We start from the raw sequence: 18,369 nt of genomic DNA on the forward strand, positions 1-18,369 counted from the left end.
TTCACCTACTATATTTGCAACACCCTTTTTGACAGTAAGTGAACATTGTGAACTAAAGCAGGTAAAAATTGTTAACCTCATTGTTTATCTTAGTTTTCTAGTGCTGCTGTAACAAAGGTGTCACAAATAGATGATTTTAACAAACAGAAATTTATTCCCTCACAGCCTGAGAGGCTAAAAGTCCAAATTTGGGCACCAGCATCTGGGGAATGCTTTCTCTCTCTCTGTCTGTTCTGGAGGAAGGTCCTTATCATTAATCTCCGCCAGGTCTAGGAGTTTCTCATCGCAGGGATCCTGAGTCCAAAGGACATGCTCTGCTCCTGGTGTTTCTTTTTTGGTGGTGATGAAGTCCGTCTCATCTCTGCTCAACTCTCTTTTATATTTCAAAAGAGACTGACTCAAGACACAACCTAATCCTATAGATTTCGTCCTGCCTCATTAACATAACTGCCTCTAATCCTGCTTCATCAACATCATAGATGTTAGGATTTATAACACAAAGGATAAATACATCAGATCACAAAATGGAGGACAACCACACAATACTGGGAATCATGGCCTAGCCAAGTTGACATACATTTTGGGGGGACACAATTCAATGTATAACACTGTCATTCATCAAAGATGAGAAATGAAGAGTCTTGTCCCTCCCCACGTAGAAGTTGTGTTGTATTTGCTTCTTAAATGGTTTCGAACCATTATCTGTGGTGGGGTTATCCAATTAAGACTAGTTGCAGCCTGGGAATAAGGGTGTGAACTCTGGAGGGCAAGTGGGTCCATTTGGGTTCCTGGATGTCTCATTCAACAACCTGAAGACTTTCTGTAACTCGGAATTTTATAATATGAATCAAATATCTTTAATTGAATCCATTCCCCAATCTTTCTCCCTGGAAAGGTGGTCTGCTTCTTAGTTTCTTTAGGCTGCCATAACAAAATACCACAAAGTGAGTGGCTTTAAAGGACAGAAATTCATTTTCTCACAGTTTTGGAGGCTACGAGTTTTCTCTGTATCTCCCCTAGGAAAAGATCCTTCCTTGTCTCTTCTAGCTCCTGGTAGTCCTGAGCATTTCCTGATGTTCTTTGCCTGGCTTTCTTTGTGACTGTCACATGGCCATTCTTCCTCTTGTTTGACTCTATTTCTATTCTCCCTTTTTAAAAGGTGCCACTTAGAGGGGAGTAGAACTAGGACCCACTGCACTCTGGTATGACTTAACTGATGATATCTTCAAAGAAAGACTCTATTTCTTCAAACGAGGTCACATTCACAGGTACAGGAGTTACAATGTAAACATATCTGTTTGAGGGACACAATTCAATCCATAACCATGTAGCTTCTAGGCACAAGTAACCAGGGATACATTCTAAATCTTAAATCCAACTCCTTTGTATTTTCTTCTCTTGAGGTCCCATATCATGTTCTTTTATTAACCGTCATTTTCCCCTGGCAGTCCTGACTCAAACTTGCTGGCTGCAGATCGCCTACAATTCCCTCAGTATTTTATTAAGCCAGTGTCAAGTGCACAAGCCTTCTCCTTTAACTACTGCTATTGCTCAGTGGCGTAGTGGTTAAGTGCTACGGCTGCTAACCAAATGGTCAGCAGTTCAAATCCGCCAGGCGCTCCTTGGAAACTCTATGGGACGGTTCTACTCTGTCCTATAGGGTTGCTGTGAGTGGGAATCGACTCGATGGCACTGGATTATTGCTCAGGCATCTATTTCTGGCTTTTCGAACATTACATTGGATGGCTGAGTGGAAGATATTCTTTTCAGTGTAGTCGGGACAAGCTGATCCTGTCTTTTAATCAATTATATTTTACATTCAATTTGTTGCATTTCGTGGTTCTGAATAAGTTTTCTGTGCCACATACTCAGTTCTGGGCTGTACTAATGTGCTCATCTTTCTTGTGTTCACTCCGCATCTTCTTGAGCCTGCATTTCTTTGTTAGTTGCTTATTTACTGGTCATGGCTCTCAGTCATACCTAGTTCTCCAAGGTAGCTGCTTGCAACTCTTTTCTAAATTGGCAAACCTGAAAGTCAGTCACACACATGGCACACTCCCTTCAGTAAAAGTAATCCACCACGGATAAAATACACATTAGTTTATTTTAAATTCCCAGTAAGTAAGCTGTTTCTCTACCCCTTTCTCTCCTGCTCATCTAGAATAGCTCTGTCATGATACCGAAGATTGAGAACCACTGCTGCCTGCTCTGGACTAAATGGCTACCATGCGTTTTTTTCTAGAGTTGCTGCCCAACACCTTCACTGTTCTCCTAGCCAGGACTGGATTTTTTCTGCCCATTATATTTCATTGATCTCCTCCGATGGTTAGGTCTCATTAAGCCTTCTAAACTACCCTCTCAACCTGCCAAGAAGGGCTTTTTCTCCTGTGTTGGGTGGTAAGATTAGGCAACTAGGTAGAGTACAAAGAGAAAGATCATGTCTCAAGGAACTATGATTGCATTTTCCTTATTTTATTTTCAAAAACTCATTCTTCTTCAACTGTAAGAGCAAGAAACAGCATGGAGTAATGCAAATTCAGTGGTAAAATTCTCACCTTCCATGCAGGAGTTCTGGGTTCAATTCTCAGCCAGTGTACCTTAGGCACAGCTACTGCCTACCTGTCTGTCAGGGATACATGCATGTTGCTATGATGCTGAACAGGTTTCAGTTGAGCTTCCAGACTAAGATGGACTAGAAAGAAAGGCCTGGTGATCTACTTTCAAAAACCAGCTAATGACAACCCTATGGATCGCAACAGTCCAATGCTCAACCCATCACAGGGATGTCTCGGGACCGAGGCAACCTTTTGTTCCATTGTGCATAGAGTCGTCGTGAGTCAGGGGCTAGCTTGACAGCAGCTAACAACAACAACAACATGACTTAAAGACATAACGACGCCCTCCGCAATGAAGGCTGTTGTTCAGAATTTTAAATTCCTTTAACTGGTATCTACATCTTTACTTGTGGTCCACATTAATTGTGGTTCACATTAATATTTGGACTTTGTCACTAACCTTTTAAAAACTGAGGCTTGATTTTAGTAAGCACATTGGGAAAGAAAAAAAAAAGCCCACTTATAACAGAAATCCCAACTCAAGAAGAAAGGAAAGAAGAGAGAGAGAAAGAGAAAAGGAAGACTGAGATTAAGCTTTTGGAGTTTCAGCCAAATATTTGGCATTCCCTTATAATGGTTAGACCCTAAATTCTTAAAACAAGGTTTGTGGTAAAAACCAAAAAACATTGGAAACACAGCCAAGCCTTTCTGATTAGCAGTCCTAGAGACAGCTGCACTAGTAAAAAAATAGCTGTCAGAGCCAAACCTTTTTGTGTATATAATCAGTAGGCACCCAGTCTAGATTCCTAGAGATGGTGTGTATTTGGGTCCATGGTTTTTCTTGCCTTTTTTTTTTTTTCCTGTCTTCTAAATAATATGTAATTTCTCCAGGCCAAGAAATAAATTGAAAGGATTTAGAGGGATTTGCTTATCAGTGGAACACCACGTAGCATTACAGACCTCCTGCTTTTGGGAAGGTACATTGAAGTTTGGTTAATCTTCCGTGGCTCAATACTCCTCTTCCCTCTGTCAGGCTGCCTTGAACAACAGATAGATTAATCCCCCTTCCGCCCACTCTCCCCTGCCTCCTCCCTCCTCTCTCTCTTGATCCATCCTACCCTTTCTGAGCAGTTGGAGAAAAATCTTAAAACTGGACAGAAAAAAAGATTGCTGCAACCCATTTATTTCTATAATCCTGGAAGAACTCAAGGATGGGAATAAAGGACCCCAATCCTTGGCACAAAATTTGGCTAAGTTTAGCTTGGTTTTTCTACTGTTAATTAAATCATGAGCCTGCAGGAGGATTTCCCTCAAGGTTAATTCATTAGCAAAAGTTATTATAATTCACGGTGTTCTTTATCCTGCTCCAGTATATGGGGCTTGCAAAAAGAGAAGAAGAATGTGGAAGCTATTGCAGGTGGGCAAGGCTTGAAGGGAGGTCGATGATACTGTTTTCTTGGATTCTTGTTTAATCTGCTGTCTTTAGTGATAACGGGTGATCATTTTCTGTTACAGTGATGCCTCTTACAAACCCTATATTAATTTTTATGATATTGTAGCTAATGGTTTAGCAGCAAATTAATGTTGTCTGGTTTGGCCTGGCTCCAATCCCAGGAATCTGTAAACTCCATGAGGACAGGGGCTATGCCTATCCAACCTCAATCCCGACGATTGGCACTTTATAGACAGCTGATAAATATTTGTTGAAGGAATGAATTATTGAATGAGTAAATGAATACATGAATAAGATCATATATCCAGAGCAATATATATATATATATATGTATTTTTTTTTTACTCAGATTTCTTAGAAAGCTCTCTGTTCCAATTAACTAATTTTGCTCGTTCTGAATTCAGTGTCTTTAGCCCAGGGTAACTCTCCTTGAAAGCTTCTTCATTTCATGGCAATAGGAGCCAAGTAAGATGTATATATGGTCATATCTTACCTGGCAAGTGATCATCTCCAGGAGCAGGAAGAGAGAAGAAAGGAAAGTGACACTTTGAAAAGCCCCTATTGCATGAACCCTGGAAGACAGTTTTAAAATTCACAAGGCATTGTTTTAATACAGAAACTTAGGCACATAGAGGTAAGACATAAGAGCCACCTCAGAGAGCATCTCAACAAGAATAGAATGTTGTTTATTCAACTCCATGGGTCAGGACATGCATCATAATATGCTCCTATCTTTCTCATTTGAATATGACAAGTTAAAAACACTTATGTCTCATTTTGCCATTATGGTGTTGGTCCTTTCTTCTGGCAATGACCATAAAAGGAATGTTTAATCAGAATGGAAACGAATGTATTGACATCGCACTCATGCAATCTTACCTTGGTCTAAGGTTATTTCTTTACTGAGCTTGAGTTGGGTGAAGTGATAGGGAGGAGGGATGTTGGGAGAGAGAATGGCTTCTGACAAGCTTCCCCAAGCTCCAGGGGGTTTCTGCCTTTGGTTTAGTCTGGAAATCATCTAGCTGTATGTGTGTGTGTGTGTGTGTGTGTGGTCTACTAGCACTGATTAAAAATGGGGCTATACCCAGGCAACGATTTTGTAAAGAAAATCCTAATAGATAAATTTAAAATGAAGTGTTCAAACTTTTCAAATCCCATTAAGAGTTGTAGGCTTACCTAGAGTCAGTTCAGTTCTTATTTGATTGAAAATATTTCAGATATTCTTAATTTAAATGGAGAATAAGTATTTGTAATGAAGCTGGTGGGGGCCCTCCCTCCTATGAGATATGAAAGCTCTAGGTCAATTTTAGAATGGAAGGATAGAGGGAAAAGAGCTAAAACACCAAGCATTGGAAGAAATTTAATTCTTTTTAGCATGAAGCAGCTGTAGAGATGTATGGCCGTTTTCTGTGGGACTTCAAAATATTTATGGGCCTTTCTCTTTTCCTTTTTCAGTGGAAGAAAGGAGATCATCATTCTTGAGTGCGTTATTTATAATTTCATAAAGCTGTTCCGTGGCAGGACTTATTTTATCTCGTGCTTAATCTTGGTCAAATAACTGTGCTTCCAAGGAGCTGGGTGGGGGAAAGTGGTTATCCCCAAAGTGATTAGCCTATTCTCAGTCTAAGTCAAAGGGCTAAAGGTTGGAATCTGAAGTCATAAATAAGCATTTGGGCAGTAAGGAGAGGCAAGGGGAAAAATGTTGAACAGTTTTGCTCACGACAGTAGACGCTTCTTTCAATGCAAAGTCACGGAAAGAAATGAACAATGATGTGAAGCCATCTCTGTGCTGAGATGGAGAGGTGCCCTTCAGAGTAAATAATTAGAAGCAAGTGATTAGAGAAACAATAACTCATTGTTGGAAAGTGAAAAGCTGGATTTGTGAGACTGAGGGAATTGGAAGATAAATACACAGGCAGTCGCCGGGTTACCAGTGTCCGACTTAAGGACAACTCATACTTGCCCTTTAATGTTGTGTAAATTTGCCCTCACCCTGACATGATTGAACCAACTCCTACTAGCAACGAAGTCTTCATCACAATCACCTTCACTTGCTGAACATGCAGCTTTTAAATCACTGGCAAGATTTCTAGCCTTTTCTTGCACCGAAGACTAAATGAGAACTATACGCCCCTGTCCCGACTTACCTACAAATTTGACTTAAAGACACAGGAACAGATCTTGTTTGTAACCTGGGGACTTCCTGTACCTATAAATCCACTCAAGTGGACAGAGTTTTGAGCTTTCCTCTGTCTCAGTTTTATTCTGAGGTAATTTCAATAAACATGGCTTAGGGAAAAAAGAATTAAATGCAATAAAAAATCAGGAAAAGAATAAAGAGGGTTCCTGCCAGAGACATTTTTTTTTGAAAGTTATTATAATACCTATCTTTAGTTTTATGAGTCTTACTACAGAGCCAAGTAATTTCAACATGTGGATTAAAAATATGAAATACATATTTTAAAATAGAGTAGTATGAATTATTATATTTAATACAGGGCTTAGCTAACATATAGGTGCAGAAGAGTATTTTCCTTCTTTTGAGAAGGCAAGGTAAGGTGTTTAATCTGTACTGTGGAAAAATGGCACAGTCAGACCCGTGCCACGCATATTGGCATCTGACAGAATGGGACTGATGATACCGGTGATATGTGGGGAGGGGAAGAAGGAGAGAAGTCTGATAGGGCAGGATATTGGATTCATACACATTATCCAAGTTTTCGAGAACAACATGATAAAACAAGGAGCTGTCGTCATACTGTCTGTCATTCTAGTACATCTCTTGACTGCCATCACCCTGTACTACTTGTAGATATACAGATAAATTGCTTTTTCAGACCACTAAGCCTTTGCCTTGGTGGTGTAGTGATTAAGAGCTATAGCTGCTAACCAAAAGGTGGGTAGTTCAAATCCACCAGGCGCTCCTTGGAAACCCTATGGGGCAGTTCTACTCTGCCCTGTAGGGTCACTATGAGTTGGAATCGACTTGACAGCAACGAGTTTGGTTTTGTTTTTAGAGCCTTCGCCAATACTGTTATGTCCCCTGGAAAGTGCCTTTCTTTCTCCCACCCATTGCCCTTGCTTTGCTCTGCGTCAGTGCTGTCTGTTCCTCAGGTATCATTTTCCACTTCTCCTTTGCCTGGAAGGGAGCTCTGCTCCCCTGCCGTTTGCTCTCTTAGCACCTTTTGCTTACTCTTGTATAGCATTCAGTTTCCTATGTCAAGTTCGCCTGTTTGGTTGACTGTTTCATCAGAGACTGTGAGTTCCCAGAACAGAGGAACTGTGTCTTACTACCCCTGTGTTCCTAATAACTGATATATGCCTGACATGTAAGTGTTTAATGAATATGTATTGAAGTATTGAGTGAAGGAAGCAATGAATGAATTAACAAAGCACCTTGGTGACATGGTTATACATGCTGATGGTGGATTTAGCAGCCCAGCTAGTAATTGCTGCCAAAATTATCTGATTTGTGAGTGGTCATAGATCTTTTATTCTCCCTTGAATGATGTCTAAGTTTCTCAGTGCTGCTATAATGGAAATACCACAAATGAGTGGCTTTAACAAACAGATATTTATTTTCTCACACTTTTGGAAGCTGAAGTCTGAATTTAGGGCACCTGTTCTAGGGGAAAGTTTTGTCTCTCTCTTGGCTCTGGGGGAAGGTCTTTGTCTCTTTATTGCTTCTGCACTTCGGTTCTTTGGCTGTCTTCATGTAATGTGGTATCTATCTTCCCTCATCTGTGCTTGCTTGCCTCTGTGCTTAATCTGCTCCTTTTATATCTCAGAAGTGATTGGCTTAAAACACACCCTACACTGATAATGGCCTCATTAACATAACAAAGAAAACCCTATTCCAAATGAGATTATATCTACAAGTATAGGGATTAGGATTTACAACGTATATTATTGGGGAACACATTTCAATCCATGACTTGTGGATAATGTTTGTATTTGACATATGAGAACCATAATATATAAATACTATAAGCCTAGCCATTGGGAATTATGAACACTTCAGGTAATCATTGTGAGAGAAAAAAAAAATGTGTAAGAGATGACACAGAAGGTGGCTTGATTAAAATCCCCAACAAGACCACATAAATAGAAGAGTTTTCTAAAGAAATATTGTTATCTGAAGAACATGGATAGTGAGCAGGTAAAAATAGCAGATGCTGCTATAAATGTTTATACTCTTTGTTATGATATTAAAAGAATCAATACATGTTAACTGCTTAGCATGAAATTTAAAATAGGAAGTATTTAATAAATGGTAAATGTTATTAATAAGCAAGATTCTAGGTAGTTGAGATATTCGTTTCTTTGCAAGAGTACTAAATGCCCTTCTTTCTAAGATGTGAGTAATTACGAACACTGGTTGTAATTGTGGCAAAACATACACACACACATAGAGCAGCTTAAGTCTGTTGCTTTCATTTGAAGATAGAAGTCCATGGTCCCCAGCCTGTGTATATCTGCAATAGTGAAACATAGTCCACCAGCGCTGAGAACTAGAGAGTCAAAGAAGTGTGCCTTTTCTACAGAGGCTCTCTGTCTAATCCTGAGTTTGTTTATAAAGGGGGGAAGACCTGACAGAAAGAAAACAAATAAAGCTAAAAGAAGGCCATCGGTTGTGTGAGAATAATTTTGAATTGCCATTATTTTAGAATATGATTCTAAGCTCATATCATCCATAAGTCTTGGTTTGGGATTTCTGGTTTATCTACATGGCAGGGATAGAAGGAGGAGGAAAAAAAAAAAAAAAAACCTGATTGTGGCCTTCTTAATGCTGTATCATTTTTGGCAAATGAAGGCATGATGCTCCTGGCAGAGCAAGTCCTTCTGAAACTACACAGTATTCTTCTGTGGCAGGAGTGGCCACTGTCAACGTCAAGTCCTCTAGGACAACATCGGTTACCATGCTAGGCAATGAGGGGATTGAGATAGTGGTAAATGCTCTGGGATTTTCATTGGCCTGTATCTCTAAATGGTGAGGATGAGGTAAAGGACACAGAAGAGGAGGAGATAAGGTTTCTTTGAAAACAGAGCATTTTCCAGCGATTTTTAAACCTCTCTTGGCATCTCTGTGAGTGTATTGTTCTTTTATTACTTTTCATGGCAGTTGCAACCAGAAATGGTGTATGCACCAAAAAAAAAAAACCAAAAAACTGGAGGCAGTGAATTATGAGCAATGAAGAACAGTTCTAATGGGGTGGGGGGGTATCCTTTAAAGACTGAGTGCATAGACATACCAAACTTACCTAAATTTGGAGTGACTATCAGACACAAGGAAACCCTGGTGGCGTAGTGGTTAAGAGCTACAGCTGCTAACCAAAAACGGTCAGCAGTTCAGATCTACTGGGCATTCCTTGGAACCCTTGTGGGACAGTTCTACCGTGTCTTATAGGGTAGCTATGAGTTGGAATCGACTCAACGGCAGTGGGTTTGGTTTTTTTTTTTGGATATCGGACATAAATGGCTGTTTGTTTATTTACTTATATAATGAAACAAATATTTATTAAGCAGCTACCATGTGGCAGGAACAAAGCTTCACTTTCAACATCACATTTAAACCACATAACCAGCCAATGATAAAGACACTTCATTTATCCCAATTTAGGGCTGAAAATGTGAAGACTTACGAAGGCTGAGTAACTCTCCTTCTAGGCCACTGACTATGAAAAGAAGAGCTGGGATTTGCATCTACATTCTAGAGTCAAGCCCACTCCCACCATACTATGCTAGACTGCCTCCCATCTAACCTCCTTTGACTCGAAACCAAAAAACCAAACTGGTTGCTGTCCAGTTGCTTCCAACTCATAGTAACCCTACAGGACAGAATAGAACTTCCCCAGAGGGTCTAGGCACCATTTGTAGGAGTCACTGGTAAAATGTGCTTCTGTTGCCTCGGAGGAACTTTCATATAGAAGATATGCAGAAACCAAGTTTCTGGGGAAGTGGAGCACAGGGATTCTTAAATGGGGAGAAAGGGAGTGGCAACATGGGAGATCAGCAAGGTAGGGGCCCACTCTTGGAATGAAAGTAGAGGTGGGGGTGGGGAAAGATAGGGGTAGGGAGATGTCACCTAAACCACAGGGCAGAGAAACTTGTAATATTAGGGGAGGCAGAAGAAAGCTGAAAGAAAAACAATAAATATCCTTTCAACCTCAAAACTACTAGTACTTTCCCTGAAAAACAATAAAGCAAAGCAAGCAAAAAAAAAAAAAACGTGTAATTTCTTTTGGACAGTAAAAATTAAGATGTCTGCCTTGGAACTAAGGTACAGATTCTACTAATAATTATGTTAATGGATTTTTTGGTGTCTATTGGAGTGATGGAAGCCCTGGTGTCGTAGTGGTTAAGTGCTACAGCTGCTAACCAAGAGGTCAGCAGTTCGAATCCACCAGGCACTCCTTGGAAACTCTATGGGACGGTTCTACTCTGTCAGAATCAAATCAACGGCAGTGGGTTTTGGTTTTTTATTGGAGTGATAGGAGCCCTGGCGGTACAGTGGTTAAGAGCTTGGCTGCTAACCAAAAGGTCAGAAGTATGAATCCACCAGCCACTCCTTGGAAACCTTATGGGGCAGCTCTACTCTGTCCTATAGGGTTGCTATGAGTTGGAATCAACTCCATGGCAATGAGTTTGGTTTTTTAGTTTCTACTGAAGTTACACACTGTTTTCATACATTTGCTCAATGGCCTTTTTAACTTTATTGTCTGGCCTTCAGTTTGTGAGACGAACTCATGAGCCTTTCATTAACTCGCCAGGTTTCACTGAATACTAAGGGCCAAAGCTAGTTAATCCCTACATGGATCACTCTGCAGCGTTCTTATGGTCACATCTCCAATAATTCATTCCCTGCCCCCCTAAGGAGTTTTTTGGAGTCTCCAGGTGGTGCAAACAGTTGATGTGTTCAGCTGCTAACTGAAATGCTGGCAGTTCATGTCCACTCAGAGGTGCCTCGGAAGGAAGGCCTGATGATCTATTTCCAAAAAATCATCCATTGAAGGCCCTATGGAGCATATTTATACTCTGACACACATGGGTCACCAAGAGTCAGAGGTGATTCAAGGGCAACTTAAAAAAACAATTTTTTGGACATTTTTTCCCCCATGAAATTTTAATACCACAGATACACTATGTATTTGTTTAGACACCAACCACTGTAACATCTAAGATCCCCCATCATCAACAAGAACCAAATTTGCTGCCTATGGGATATTGCTAGTGTTAGGAATGCATGCATTAAACTATCAAACAATGATGGTAGCCCTTCCAAAATGGTATTTTCCACTTATAACTGCCTTCCTCATGTGCACAGTTAACGTTTGTTCCCTTATCTTCGGTTGTTAGTCCCTTTATTGCCTCCCTTCCCTAAGTAGCTGGAATTGAACCTATATCAGACCCCAGCACAGCAGGAAATACCAAGAAGGCATGCTCACCATTCCTCAAACACAAATAATAGTGCCCCAGGTTGCAACTGCCAGCTTCAGTTTCTGGAAACAAAATATACATGTCAGTAGAGGCAAACTGAAAGAAGAAGAAACAAAAGTGCATGTTTGCAACTTCTTTTTTCTACTAACCTTAAAGAAGAGCAGGGAATGAAGTATCTCCCTGTCAGATGTAGAATAAAGATCAATAACATGGTTTAAGGTACCTCTCTGACAGTGTCAATTAAGTGAAATCAATTAAAATGTGGTTTTTCTACTGTTCTTTGCTGTGCCCAGTAATTGTATACCTAACATATCTATTTAAAAAGGATGTTTTCTAGAAATACTAAGTGTATGGTTATCAAATAAAAGTAGATATACAGAAGTTGATTGTGGGGCCACAAATATAGGCTTTGGCTATGATCCTCACTATGTTTCTTACTAGCTATGTGTCCTTCAGCAAGTAACTTAAATTCTTTACACTTTAGTTCTCATTAAGATTATAATAATCCATACCCAAAGTATCGTTATGAGAATGTGTTTAGTATATATCTAGGCCAGATCTGGAGCCCTGGTAGTGAAATGGTTAAGAGTCCAGGCTGCTGACCACAAGGCTAGCAGTTCAACTCTACCAGCCATTCCTTAGAAACCCTTTGGGGCAGTTCTACTCTGTCCTACAGGGTCACTATGAGTTGGAATCAACTCAATGGCAACAGGTAGCACAGATCTTGGCTTGTAGTGATTGCTCAATAGGCAGGGAGGTAGTTTCTTTATTGTCCCTTCCTTTTGGATATGGATTCAAACTTCAGTGTATTGGGAATAATAAAACCAGCAAGTCAGTTAATATTATTAACATCAAAAAATTAAAAAAAGACAAGAAAGAAACTGTCATTTACTGGGGACCCTGGTAGCACAGTGGTTAAGAGCGATGGGTGCTAACCACAGAGTCAGCAGTTCAAATTCACCAGCCACTCCTTGGAAATCTGATGGGGCAGTTCTACTTTGTCCTGTAGGGTCGCTATGAGTCAGAAGTGGCCCAATGGCAAAGAGTTTTGGTTTTATCATTTATTGAACGGCTACCATATTGAGTATTCTTCCGTGCATGTTGTTGTTGTTAGGTGATGTTAAGTTGATTTTGACTCATAGCAACTCCATGTGACAGAGTAGAATTGCCCCCAGAGAGTTCTCTAGGCTGTAATCTTTACTGGAGCAGACAGCCAAGTCTTTTCTCCCATGAAGCTGCTGGCTGGGTTCGAACCATCAACCTTTTTGTTAGTAGCTTAGAACTTAACCATGGCGCCATCAGGGCTCCTAGTAGATCAAAAATTTGGGTTTTGCATGAGATCTGTATATTCACTCATTTATTGGTTTGACAGTATTTATTGTGCATGCATTAGGTGCCAGGTACAGAAAACAGTCTTCTCACCAACTGTGTAGCAAGAGCCCTTCTCACTGCCAATACCCAGTCTCATATATTCCTTGCAACAGATTGCCTGGCATTGGGGAATTTCTGCAGGAATCTTTGGAATCAAAGCATTGTCTCAAGTTGAGCCATTATTGATGCAGTCAAAAAACTCTCTGCTAACTTCAGGAACAGCCTTACCTGTGTCCAGGGTCTGTTGCGGTATCTCTCTGCTGGTCCACGTTACTAATTCAGCTAATTGCAGCAATTACATGAAGGAATTGCTGCTAGCAAGAGAAGCCATTATGCTGTTCCTGAACAGACTGCATTCCACAGTGTTCATTAATTACACTAGCCTGTAGACTCACAACCACCAAATCAGACACTTGAGACCGCACACCATATGCATTGAAACCCTCTCAAAGCTGTAGTGCCTTTCTACACCAGTTCTCACAATTGTCCTGCCCATCATTTGCAACAGCCCTATTCCTGCCCTTCTGGTTCTAAAAATTGAAATCAAAGTCAGGATAGAATCATGCTGCTCATTGTCATTTATAGCGATGTGATAGGCTTGAGCCACCTGGAGCCACCTTGGGCCACTCAGCCTCGCATAGACCCACACAGATCATCAGGACCCAGAGCCCTTCACAGCTACACCAGAGTTAAAAATGCTCCATTCTACAGCATTCCCTCTTTAGAAAAGCACATCAGTAATAACCATGGGAGGCGGGACACAGTGATAAGTCTTTGATGCCTCTGTTCATTGGTTTCCTTACCTCTCTTTCTCTCCCTTTCTCTTTTCCCTCTCTCCTCCCACCCCAATATTTTTCTCTGACATGCACAGCCAACGTCAGATGATCTGGTTTCATCTGCTGAATGTTCTAGCGATGATGAAGACTTCGTTGAATGTGAGCCAAGTACAGGTAGGTCAGGTCAGTCTTGTTTTGCTTGCTTTCTTTTTTCATTTGCAAAAAACAATGCATACATATATGTGAATATATACGTCTTTTATATATATTATAGTGTGTTAATGTGTGCATATCTCATATCTATATATGTAGAGAAATACATATATAAATATTATATAAAAATGAAAGCATCAAATCCCATGGAATGAGCAGTAATATCCCAGGGAAATTTACAGTCAGCCCTTGATAACTAAAGAAAAATCTATGATGAAGGGCCTAATTTTGGGCAACTGGATGTCCAAATTAACCACCAGAAATACAAATGTGTAGCAGCCAGTGGCAGCTATCAAACTGACAGCAGGTGGGGGCATAAAGAGGTTGATATTGGAATGACATCAGAAAATATGAACCCCAAGTGGAGCTTATGGTAAATAACATTTAAAACTCAGAGCTCAAGTGACAAATAAAATAAAATAAAATGAAACAAAGCCAAAGCACATTTTTCTATGGGATTTTGACAGCAGTTGACATGATATTGTATTTATACTAATTTTGTTCATTGTGTGTCTAGAGAACTTATGAAGCAATATAGTATAGTAAACCAAAATTAGTACTGAACCATGCCATGTTAACGGCTGCGATGCTTCAAAATGTATCTACTGTGCTGAAGTTGAGAGGACTTTGGCAATTAGAAGCTTCAGTGTTCCCTTTTTGGACCCAGATACATTTTGATTTTCTATGGTCTTTCTTTATAGTGAGCTATATATGATATAATGTCCAGCAGGCAACTGCAGTCCCTTATTATTTTCTATCAACTTTTCCAAGTCATTTGTTTTGAGACTTGCTATAAGTTAAACTTTTATGTATGTATATATGTAATAGAGAACAGATATCATTGAATTTCTGTGTATGTTTAATAAAATTAAAAGCTGGAGTGACATTACCTAGTGACATTAGGATCTTATTTTAGCAAAGGCTAAAAGAAATAAGTAGAATTTTCTAGTTGATTCTTTTCATTGTTTTATCTTTCTTCTTCTTTTTTTTTTTTAAAGGCAAGCCATTAAATATTTTCTTTTACTAGTTCCAGAGAAATTTGAGCTTCATGAAAAAAAGAAGTAACAGATGAAGGGCCTAATAAAAAACCCTCCATTTCTTACCCCAAATGATTGACAAGTCTTGAAGCTTGTCTCCTTAGTGACTTGCATATGCCTTTGCACCCAGGAAGTTCTATGGGTTCTTGTCCTTAGTATTATAGGGACACATCAATAATATGTAGGACTTTTCCATTCTGGAGCGTGATGTGTTCCTTTGGGAGTTCAGTTGTGTGGAAGGAAAGTAAACCTGACCTGGTTAGTCAGGCTTTCCCAGGTTATCAGGTAATAATCTCAGTGTGTTACAGTGAGGTTTTAACTCTCAAGGGCAGATAAATCCAATCTATATCAGAATTTGGACACCAAGTTCTTATTCATTAATTAATTCACCCATCCATTCGTTCATTCAATAGATATTTCTTGAGCACTCAGGCAGGACACAATGTATTCCTGGATTTGAGCCTTCCTATTTTAATAATTTTCATAAATGAGCTGTCAGAAAATAGAATAAAGAGATTTACTATCTAAATTACCTCTCCAACATAATTTAGTTCAACAGATATTTTTTGAGGGCCAACTCTTTATGTTTGACACTGAGCTAGATATTAAGAATTCAAATATGAATATGGCATGATATCCAGGACATGATGTTAAATGAACTGATTTTATGACTAATAGTTTAAGATACCTAGATTTTAATTTGGATTACCTGTTTTTGTGCTTTTTCAGCAGGGATATTTGTATATGCAAGAATTGTCAAGTCCTTATATTTTAAGCATTCTTATAAAGGGTGAAGCTTGAAGCTTCAGAAATATTACTACCACTCTCCCCCATTACCAACACCCCTTTTCCTCTCACACACTCTCATCTGCATAGAAACTTGCACAACAATGCAGAAAGTTTTTTTCTAGATCTAAGATCCACCAGGTCTACCTCTCCCCAGGCTGCGGGTATATATTTGCCATTGGGTATTAAACTTGCACAGGCCCAAATATGAAAAGCTTCAAACTAAGTCCATTTGTTTTTTTAGTGGCTGCAAAGATGTTTCATCTGATTCAAAAGCAGGAAGCACAAATTCAATGCCAGCATTTCTGAAACAATGTAATTCCATCTAGTTGGCAGGGGATGAAAGCAATTTTTAAAACAACATATGGTTTCTGCAGGGGACCTAGGGGTGGGGAAATGGGGGGTGTATAAATAAAGTAGGTCAAAGAATTCCCACCCTGAAAGAGTTGATCCCCTCTGCCTAGGATTGATTATTCAACTCATCACATTTGAAAAATGAGCATTTCCACTGCTTCATAAAGTATTCCTGGTAAGTGATTTGGATAAACAGGGAATTATGTCAGAGGCATATTTAATACAGGAAGAAACCAAGGAGTAGATATTCCTGTTGATGCCTAGAGAGAAGAGGTTTTGCCCTGGGGATCTGATTAGCTCTGATGAGGGTTACTTACTTTTCGTTACACAGGAGATGGTTTCCCAGCCTTTACATTTCTAAAAAACGGTAGGGATTAAGCATCAGAAGCAATTAAACCAGGAGTTTCTGAGGCCAGGTTTTGCCCTGCCTATATTTTTTATAGGGAAGGCGTCCAATACCCAAGCAGCAATTGAAAATGGTGACATTTACATACCTTGGACATAAATCATTCATCCTGAGATGCCATGTGAATATTGAGCTTAAATTCTGCTTTTGACATCCTATTTCACTGCCTCAGTTTCCAAAAGTATACTTTTTCCCAGGGCTAAGGCTTGATGGGAACACATTAAACTTGACTCATCACCCAGGCCTTGTGCTGTTGTATTTAACGTTCACTTTGCCTTCTCTCACTTTGTTAGTGAGTTTATTATTTTCTGTCTCAGTTACCAGGCATTTAGCTACTACGGGTTATTTTTGGTTAGTTTAGATACATGTGAAGCCCTCACTTTTCATAAATTTGGGCAGTTTAGTGTATGCTATGATTCAACCCCTTTTGTTTTCCTGTGGGCCCATAAACCCGTGGCTGTCAAGTCCATTCCAACTCATAGCAGCCCTGTAGGACAGAGTGGAACTGCCCCATAGGGTTTCCAAGGAGCACCTGGTGGATTTGAACTGCCGACCTTTTGGTTACCAGTCGTAACTGTTAACCACTGCACCACCAGGGTTTCCTTCCTGTGTTAAATGAAATTATTTTCCTAATTTAATGTTCTTTAAATCAAGATGGATTTCAAAGCCACTGGTTTTGAGTCAGATGTAAGCAATCACCTTTTCACATTCAGAGCCTATTTTGGCATTTATAGGTCCCTGTGGTAAGGAGCCTTGATGGCACAGTGAGTAAAGTGCTCGACTGCTAACAGAAAAGTCAGTGGTTCAAACCCACCCCCTGCTCTGCAGGAGAAAGATGTGGCAGTCTGCCTCTGTAAAGATTTAAAGCCATAGAAACACTAAGGGGCAGTTCTACTCTGTCCTATAGGGTCAGTTTGAGTCACAATCAACTCAACGGCAATGGGTTTGTGTTTACTTTTGGTGGTTTGGTGTAACTTCGTTATATCATATTTGGGGATAACAACATGTTTTGGATCTCAAATTTTCACAGTATAGTTTCCTCCTGAGAATATATAAATAAGTACAAAAACAAAAAAACTAAGTCATGAGATCAAGACACAGAGTGAAAGCTCAGTTAGTATTTGTTGACTAAGTTATTGTGACTCAAAATACTTCATAATCTTAAATTCAAATTGGAGAACATTTTCATACCTCTAACTTCATCCCCCTTTAAACAGCTAAAATAAAGCCTATTGAATTATTTAAAACCTATTTTTTCATACAAGTAAATATCACCCTAATAAAACCTACATTTCTTCCACAAAAAGAATATTCTCATTTTCCTTATCCCTTCTCCTCCAGGCTCATTTTATAATGAGTCACAAGTAAGATTGTATTTTCTGAACTTTTGCTTTAAGGATCCAAAATTGAATTTTTAACTATAAAATGACAGTGAAGCTATCCGCATCAATTGAAAATATTCAGAAGACTATTTGAAGAGCTGTGTAAGTATCTAAATGTGAGGATCAGGATTTTAAGTTGTCTAAATTGTAAACTTTGAGTGTGTTCTCTACCAAAGAAATCAGAGTCTGCTTAATATTTGAAATTAGTTTCTTTGGATATAACTCTTTCCTTTCCAACCACTCTTTTATTGCTATTAAATTGTGCGGTAAACTCATATCTCACCGTCATTCTTGTTTCTTTGGTACCAACATGAAAAGTAGATGAGCTGGAAGGGGCTAGACAACCACCAAACCAAAAAACTCTCTGCCATCGAGTCAGTTCTGACTCATAGTGACCCTATACTACAGAGTAGAACTGCCCCATATGGTTTCCAAGGAGCGCCTGGTGGATTTGGACTGCTTACCTTTTGGTTAGCAGCCATAGCTCTTAACCGCTATACCACCAGGGTTTCCAGTCAACCACCAGAAAATGGAATTCCCTCATAAGATGATGGAAGCCAAATAACGATTAAGATGTTTGGTAAATTCATGTATGTGAT

At 39.5% G+C, this 18,369-nt stretch overlaps 1 protein-coding gene across 1 annotated transcript in view; it reads left to right on the plus strand.

Annotated features, from left to right (window-relative positions):
• Nucleotides 1-18,369, plus strand: part of NRXN3 (neurexin 3) — a 1,867,393-nt gene that overhangs the window by 1,800,097 nt on the left and 48,927 nt on the right. Inside the window, 1 exon segment of the mRNA XM_049899475.1 lies at nucleotides 13,688-13,775. Coding sequence (XP_049755432.1) covers nucleotides 13,688-13,775 — 88 coding nt within the window.

This window comes from Elephas maximus, chromosome 10, assembly GCF_024166365.1.
Source record: "Elephas maximus indicus isolate mEleMax1 chromosome 10, mEleMax1 primary haplotype, whole genome shotgun sequence".
NCBI classification, from domain to species: Eukaryota; Metazoa; Chordata; class Mammalia; order Proboscidea; family Elephantidae; genus Elephas; species Elephas maximus.